Source organism: Drosophila innubila (genome assembly GCF_004354385.1).
Source record: "Drosophila innubila isolate TH190305 chromosome 2L unlocalized genomic scaffold, UK_Dinn_1.0 4_B_2L, whole genome shotgun sequence".
Classification (NCBI taxonomy): Eukaryota; Metazoa; Arthropoda; class Insecta; order Diptera; family Drosophilidae; genus Drosophila; species Drosophila innubila.
The window spans coordinates 8,340,185-8,348,970 of record NW_022995372.1 but is presented as its reverse complement, the minus strand read 5'-3'; the positions used below and the strand labels follow the sequence as shown (position 1 = coordinate 8,348,970).

The 8,786-nt window shown below is 35.2% G+C and overlaps 2 protein-coding genes across 2 annotated transcripts; one reads left to right on the top strand and one right to left on the bottom strand.

Moving 5' to 3' along the window:
- Positions 1–2,169: 2,169 nt before the first annotated feature.
- Positions 2,170–4,127, top strand: LOC117781670 (class E basic helix-loop-helix protein 22). The gene is made up of 4 exons (XM_034618471.1): positions 2,170–2,356; positions 2,819–3,314; positions 3,381–3,494; positions 3,728–4,127. The coding sequence occupies exons 2-4, from the start codon at positions 2,836–2,838 to the stop codon at positions 3,855–3,857; spliced, it is 723 nt and encodes a 240-aa protein (XP_034474362.1). The 5' UTR covers positions 2,170–2,356; positions 2,819–2,835; the 3' UTR covers positions 3,858–4,127.
- Positions 4,128–5,493: 1,366 nt separating this feature from the next.
- LOC117781671 (cytochrome b5) lies at positions 5,494–6,431 on the bottom strand. The gene has a single exon (XM_034618472.1). It carries the CDS (start codon positions 6,194–6,196, stop codon positions 5,768–5,770), a length of 429 nt encoding a protein of 142 aa, XP_034474363.1. The 5' UTR covers positions 6,197–6,431; the 3' UTR covers positions 5,494–5,767.
- Positions 6,432–8,786: the final 2,355 nt, after the last annotated feature.

The window sequence follows — 8,786 nt, the reverse complement described above, 5'->3', positions numbered from 1 at the left end:
TAAATCGCGTAGGGTGCACTCAATTCTGGTTTTTGGTAAAATATCAGAACAGACGGTTTGCCATGGCCCAGTACATCTGACACAATAATTTCGAATACTGGTAATGGCAGCTTTAATATTAAAAAAAAACTATACATAAAAGAAATATCGCTTTTGTTAAATTTATTATGCGGTAAATCAGTTGGCCACTCCCGTACTATATAGTATATAGTTTGACTTGCTTCCATCAAAGGCCAGCCACTTTAAATCAATGTCCCTTTTCCTTTATATCCTGGCTGGTTAAGCTCATAGGAGCATTAGATTGAAGGAGTAACGAACAATGTTAATGGACAATTTTATTTAACGGGCTTTAATGTGTGCCCATTAACCACACTTGCAATAAATAACTATCATTACAAAATAAATACTTTTGTTATATATTTTATTGAAGCCAAAATTTATAAATCAAAATTTTTGTAAATTTTCACATGATTTCTTACAAGAAAATGATATGTCTTAATATCCAATTTAAAGTGCTGTTTTGTACTAATTACGATATATGGATTCGATTACAAGTGAATGCTTGAGATTTTAATCTTTCAATTTTCAAAATTCCAAAGGGGGAATTCATTGAATTAACATCAAGGTAAGATCCAAAGGGAAAAGTTTTTTTTAACGATGTTATTTAAATTGTGCATAATTAATGCATAGGCCAACCAATGATCAAAAGCTTAGCCGAAGTTATGGTAGTGGTTAAGGTTTGTCTGACTTTCAACTTCAACTTCACAAGTCAAAGTTTTGTTATTTTTTACAATAATATAAAGAAAATTTATATACATACGAATACAAAAAATTTTTTTTGGGAAAATGTACCAAAACCTTACCGATGCAACCGTTTCGGTATTCGGTTCTTGAAAAATAAATAATTTCATTTATTTCATAAAAAGTAATATTTCAATACAATATTAAATTTGTAAATACTATATTTCCCCAAAATATCTTGATACAAATATTTATATTTAGTGTTTAATTTTTATATTCCCTCTCATATTGGTCCTATTTATATAATTTCTACTGATCATTTGAGCTACAGGACACAGAACTTGTATTCAGCTCAGCGTCTGAATTTCGAATGTGTGAATTCAAATACTCAAAGTCACAAGCATCGAGTACACGTTAAGCTTACTCATCGATTGTGGCGCTACACAACACTGGCAACAAAAAATCAACAGAAAAATATTTGGCATGTGCCATTTATGGTATTGTTCCAACTGTGAATAATGATATACTATAATAATTTTCAGGCATCGAAATAGCACACATGCACGTACAATCATATACATATACAGGCACACACACACAGTGATTCACACACACACACACACTTTAAGTGAGGAACTCGCACATATATCAAACTACATGCAGATGTAGTAGAAATTTCGAATGTTTGTTTCGATGCATGAGCATCATTCAACCCCTCTCAATGAAGCAGGCGAGGAGCAAGGGGCAAAGCAGGAGGAAGGAGGAGGGTTAGGGGCTTTCCCTTTGTCCAAAAGCAACTAAGCAGACTAGGATCAGCAGGCGGCGCTGAGCATGTGATTAGATTCAGTTTCAATGGAAATTGAAATCAGAGACAAAGAGAATCGCAGGGTTGCAAATGAGATAGAGAGAGCGAGAGAGAGAGAGAAAGAGTGCGAGAGAGAGAGAGAGAGAGAGAGAGAAGAGAGCTGGGCGTTAAATACAATGCTACAACAGAAATGAATGAAGGTTTTTTTTTTTCGGGTATTAAAATTGCTACGGCCAGTGATTCATAGTCCTTTGAGTATGGATGTATGAGTGCTGATATCTGTGCTGGTATTGGTATTGGTTATGGACGCTGCATTAAGAGTGTAAGGACAACCACTAAACGTCAACCACCAACGTCAACGCCAGACCAGGCGACACACATTTACCCATATATATATTATTTTGTATGAGTGTGTGTGTGTGTGTGTGTGAGTGTGTGAGTGTACCGAGTGTTGTGAGTGTCTTGTAATATTCTTTCACTGCCGAGATTAACACCAGCAACGCGGCGGCGGTGGCAAGGCAAAAATTATAATCGTCTGTGTCGCTGACGTCGGCGGCAGCATCAGCAGTGGCAGTGGCAGTGGCAGTGGCAGTGGCAGCATCATCAACGGTGGCTGTGGCAGCAGTAAAATCGGAAAATCGTTATACGGTGGAATACACCACAAAATCGCGGTCGCATCGCCATTTTCTCTGTGTTGTTCTTTCTGGCCGTGTCCTGCCACTAGAAACTCACACTCGCGCAACGAACTCGAATCCTGCCACACAGAGCGGCATCAACAACGGCAACAACAGCCGCATTTTAATTTTTGTGGTGCGTACGTTTTAATATATATATATATATAAACATACAGATATGTATAGGCTGCCCCATCTCATTCTCTCTCACTTGTTGTATTGTGATTTGTGGTTAATTTAAATAAATAATCCTTAAAGTGTGTGCAGTAAATCCTCAATAAAAGCAACGCATCAATAAACGAAATAAATCGCAACAAATAATATTTGCATTCATAATTTTTAAACAATAATAAAATAAAATTAAAATTATTTATTTATTTTTAAATTAAAGAAAAAAAAACAAGTTAAATAAGTTGGGACTTTTGCAAGTTGATAAAGCGCCATCTGTTGAAAGCTTGGTGTAGGCTTAAGCTTATGCATTTGGCCGCCAGGTGGCGTTTATTGGTGTGTGGTGACAGCCCTGTTCAGTTGCTGCGAGCACGACTACTCTGTTATTACACATCTTGTGCTCAGCTTTTCATTTTGTGGACTTCTGCAGGATCTTTTTGACTAAAAATGGATCCATCGAATTTGGCTTTTGGATTTCCTGGTCTTCCCGGACATGGCCACATGCCCATACCACCCACGGCCAATATGCTGGGCGGACACGGTCATCCCGCCCCGACGGCCAGTCCGCCCCAAAGTGTTCCGGGTCGTCGGACCCCTCTCGGCTCTGTTGGCCTGGGAGGCTTCTATGCCCAGGGATTGGGAATGTCCCAGCAGAGCATGACGCCAACGGATGAGAATAAACCCGGTCCAAGTGCACCCGAGAAACCGTTAAGCCCAACGGCTGCAGCAATTGCGGCAATCAGTGGTGGCACCACCACCGCGGCCATGTCCAGTGTAATGGGTGGTGCGGGCAGTGGACCCGGTGGCAGTGGTGGCAACGGTGGCAAGCAAAAGAATCGTCAAGGCAAAACGGTGCGACTGAATATCAATGCGAGGGAACGCAGAAGAATGCACGATTTAAACGATGCTTTGGATGAGTTGCGAAGGTAATTATTTGAGAATCAATTCGAACTGATTATGTGACTGATTATTAATTGTACCCATCTTTGCAGTGTGATTCCCTATGCGCATTCGCCTTCGGTGCGAAAACTCTCCAAAATTGCCACCTTGTTGCTGGCCAAAAACTACATTCTGATGCAACAAAATGCACTAGAAGAATTGCGCAGGTGAGTCTAACTACTAGACAATATTTAAAAGAAAACAATTTTTTAAATATTTTAATTAATTTAATTGTATCACTTTAATGTGGTTCTTCTCTGTTCATTTAAATAAATTGTTTTATTTAATATAAGTTTATTATTAGTTTTGGTTTAAGCCACATTTTAAACTCTTACAAGATGTACCTATTCTATATATTCAGAACTATAATCGTAACTAAAAATTTGTTTCTTCCTTTCAGACTTCTTGCCTACATACAGAGCACCACGGGTGCTGCTCCTTTGGATCTGGGCGCATTCCCGGCTGCCGCCAAGTTGCAAGCTCTTTTGCAAGGACCTCACAACGATCCACCCACCAGCAGCAGCAGCTAAATGAGACAGAGAATTCTCTCACCCTCTCGGGGGATACATTCTCTTTTAAACGCAATTGAGTGAAGCAATACACAATAATTATTAAGTCAATTCAGAAGCCAAAGTTTTTGTGTACTAGTCATGATTGAGGTTGAGAATCTGTTAAGTGATATTTAGTTCTTTTATAAGCATTTCTTTTGCGCATTTCCATAATGTCTGCATAGCTAAACGTAAGTCAAATATAATCGGCACGAGTAATAAACAATAAAAAAATGAAGCGTTTTATAAAAATCCAGAAAAAACTACATTTAACAAGTAGAAAATCTTTCGGTCAAGAGAGCCTGACCGCGAGAGAACAAAAATATTATGGCAAATATAAAATGATGTTATTTACGCAATTCAAAATGCTAAGATCAACCTAATAGACTTTTTGTATATTTCTAGTCCAGGGACTAAGAAAAATTGTAAAAGTCGTATGCACTTGAGTTTGTCCTAATTAGAAAGTTTTACTATTGTACGGTAACTTGTGTTTTTTGATAACAGACTATGTTGTATTCACAAAAGAATTTTAAAATGTGTACGTATACGATTGATAAGGAAATTACCAAAAATTTGAAGAAGAATTCATTCTGAATAAATAGTATTTAGTTTTTCAAGCTGAGTCTTAATAAAGACACTCCCTTTTATTCCGAAGATAAGTCAAATGCTCGAGAACTCAAGTGGAAGACAGTGAAGCAATATTTTTCTGAAATCCCAATTGCAAACTTGTACAATTTCAATTTTAAGGTCATGGAAAATATGTGTATTAGTTTATATATTCTATATGATAACAATTTAGGACAAGCTTTAAGATTAATATGCGGCGTAGTTGTGTTGGAAGAAATTCTTCTTCTACACATCGCAAAACAATTGCAAGTAATAAAAATGTTTTTGTTTTCAGATTATGACGAATCTTAAGCAAAGTGATGCTTAGATTATTAGAAGAGCTGCCGTAAAACTACAGTATAAGAATGTCTTTTAATTTAAATTGATCTTATGACGATTACTAAATTCATAGAAATACTATCAGGGTTAGTGTAAAATGTGAAATTATGTACAGCAAGTTTTTATTTCGAAAATGGATTGATTGTATTTCAATGAAGAAGAAAAATTGAGGAAGAATTATTAATCGTATGATTTCAAGAGTAAGGTTTTAATATTATGACGTCTCCTCATTTAAATGATTTGTTTGTTGAGATTAAAAAACCTAACTGTGAGATTGCGGAACTAGAAATCTTTGCACAAGCGTCAGGGAATTCTACTTAAGAGCTCATTATCATAAGGGGTCTTATGGAAGGTCAACGAATTTATGTGCTCTAACATTCGTTTTAATTAGAAAGTGTTGCTGTCATTATCACTGTTTAATGATAACCATTTAGGACAAGCTTCTTAATTAGTTCATGGCGTATAATTCAGTACAGTGGGTGTGGCATATATGACGTAGAAATAGCTATAGAATTGTAGATTAAATAATTTCTAATTGAAACTGAAGCTTGTCCTATGCTAAGACGACACTCCTAAGATTTTGTTGCTCTTAGAACTGACTAAGTACACTTTTTGGGGAATTGCCTAGAATAGGAGCTTCTTCCATTGCTTGCTGAAATTCGAGTGATTAGAATTACTGTACAAATGTAGATTTCTCATATTAAAAATCATTTAATTTAAAGCAATTGCACTTAAGTATAATCAGTTTTATGAATCGAATATAGAGGTGAGCGAACTGATGTTAATTGGGAATAAACAAATCTCAGGAAAAACAGACACAAAACAGCACAGATTAAAAGTAAAAGCTTAAATATAATATATGCTAAATAAATAAGTATTTGACAACAGATAACCCACAGATCGGACGGCAGCGAGGAAATGTTTCCGACTTGATTGATCAATCAAAATCACTCTGGTATGCCCGAGGACAGGACCTTGTTATTGCCGGAACGAAAGATGCATTGACTTGGAGGCAGTTCTCCGATTAGGAAATGACGCAATTGCTCAACGGCATGTCTGGAATGTCCAGTTCCATGAAAGGCAATTGTTGCATCACGTCCAGCATGATCCATAATGATATCATCGCCACCCGGATGTTCTCGCAGGAACTCTGTGACGTCATAGACTCGATCATAGATGACAATCCAGCAATCATCGAAGCTATCGTGGTGTGCTACCTCCTCCAGTGTTATTTCAGCAACTGAAAGTAGTTCAACTTTCGATTTGTTCTTCTCCACTTTGGGCATGATTAAGACATCGTTGGAGCTCGATTTGTTGGACGAAGACAGGGGTCCAATGCGCAGCGATTGTAACAGATTTGTCAATGCCGATGCCATTCCGGTTCCGGTTAAATATTATTTGCAATCTCAAAACGTCTCAACTTTTACTTTTTCTCTAATGTTTTTTTCTGTAATCGTTACGACGTCACCTGCGTGGCAAATGAAGCGTAGTCAAGTCAAAGTCTCTAGGTATTAATATGTCTTTCAAGTTATGCTTTAGTCTGGTCCGGTTTAGTTGTGTCTGATGCGAGTACTTGTAGCCGATTGTCATTCGTGTAGCAAATGGTAATCGCTTTATAAGTGACGGCACGTGAATCTGAATCTCAATCTCAGTCGGAATCTGTGTAGCTCTCGTTACTGAGTCGAGAGCGCTGATACGGCTTCAAAGCGATCTCTTTCAATCCCCAGACAAATTATATTATATTGCGGCTTCGAGACTGAAAAGTGACTATCAGCTGACAAGCTATAGTAACTTGTGAAATCTTTATCAACATGAAGTATACAATTGAATGTTAGATCATTCATAATTGCAGCCTTTATTTTTAATCTGATGCTGAAATATTTAAAACAAACGTCATTTAATTGCTACAGTATAGGAATGGGCTGATGTATCAGTTATTTGTCGCGGTAAGTGTTAAGTTTTATTCTACACATGAGCTTAAATAAATGCGAGCTTAATACAAGATAGGTTTTTATAGGAATTATTAGAGCAAATTATAGAGTTTTCGACACCTAAAATAAAAATAAGACATAAATATCTTTTCATATGTGGCTACATGATAAAAAATTATGTTACTTTCTTGTAGAGAACATTATGTTTATTTTATATATTTTATCCCACAAAAAAAAACTCTACACGAGGTAAAAGTCTAGTGACGAAAGCAATTTTTAGTCCCAAAACATCTGATATCCAATTTTGTGACGAACAAAATTCAGTTTGATATAAAAATTTTAAATTAAAATTAATATATATTGCTTGTCGCCTTTCGCACCCTTCGAGCTGCTTTCGTCACTGGCGCGAACTGCCGTCCGCAGTGATAGATTATTTTAAATTTTCTATAAATAATCGATTTCCGTTCAATATTAAAAGTCAATTACCTTCGACTCTTATCGGTTAATGGAATTGATTAATTGCCTACAGTAATCGAAGCTTTAAACAATTGTTGTTCAATTAAATAAATTACTGATTAATAGGATGTGCTCAAGCTTTAATAATTTATGCCTTTTTATACAAAAAAACATAACAATGATCCCTCGAAAACTGAATTTTTCCAGTAAGAAGAGCGAACCAATTTGGTAAAGGTTCTACAACGCATTTTTTACCTTGGACAGTTTCTTTATAGTTCCGAAAAGGTCACTGTATTAGGTTAAAATCGCAGTTTTAAATTATCTGAAAACTCTTATTAACCAGGAGACATCAATCAAATGTAAACATATTTATTGTCGTGCATGACAATCAAGTTTTAATAGTTTAACTCGCTGCGCAATTGGGATGAGACTAAACAAATATTGTTGTGTCAAATTCTAACGAATAATACTTTTTGTTTTTAAAAAAAATTTGCAATTGAAAATTCCAAATATATGACGTACTCTCAGACAGTGAATGTGATATGTTCGCTGACTTATGTAAGTCAATGTTAAGATCAAACCTCAGAAAAGTTCAGGCTGAAAGAAAAACCACAAAGTGACATCTAAAGCGCTTAGAGTTGTTAAAAAATAATATATCCATATATATATAGTATATATATGTAGGTATGTATTTATATAAGTAGGTTACGCGTGTTGACTTTGACTTGTGAGGTTGTCACGAGCATACATATTGGCTGATACCATCATATCATGTTTCAGATTTGAACTTGAGATAATGCAAATCTAACTGAGCGTAATAATTGCAGCTTGACAATTTGAAATTGGATCTTAAAATAAAATTAGTTTATTTATTCATATTTTTTATTTTTTAGCAATGGTTTCTTTCAGATAAATGGGTCCCATTGCAATGAACTGTGTAAAATATTTAATATAAGTGAGGCAACAATATGTTATATTTATCCCAAAAGATTATAAGATATTTAACTTAATTCATTTACTCATTTATTACTATTAATTAAATAACTGTTAACAATGGTTTAGGATTTAGTATTCTCACCTTTCACACACCTTATTAAACGCAATATCAAATTGTTTTAACTTTGCGCTATATTGAGAACTAACTGTCAAAGCAATTTTCAAGTTCATGAATATAAATAATATGTGTAACTTCATGGCATATAAGCCAATGCACATATGAGTATTTACTCGCATAATGAAAAATATATTAGCAAGCCAAATTTCAGTTTTTTTTAAGATAAAAGTATATATTTATGTATTGAATATTGTCAAACTGAGAAGTTATATAATTTATCCCACAAAAAAACCTCTACACGAGGTAAAAGTCTAGTGACGAAGCAATTTCTAGCCCCAAAATTTCTGATATCCAATTTTGTGACGAACAAAATTCAGTTTAATCTAAAAATTTTAAATAAAAATATAAATTAATAAAAATAAAGCGAAAATTGGCATTGTGTGGCAAAAGGGTGAGCTTCTTTGTACATAAAAAATACTTTTTTGCAGTGCCGAATGCCAATTTTTTTTTTATTTTTATATTTTT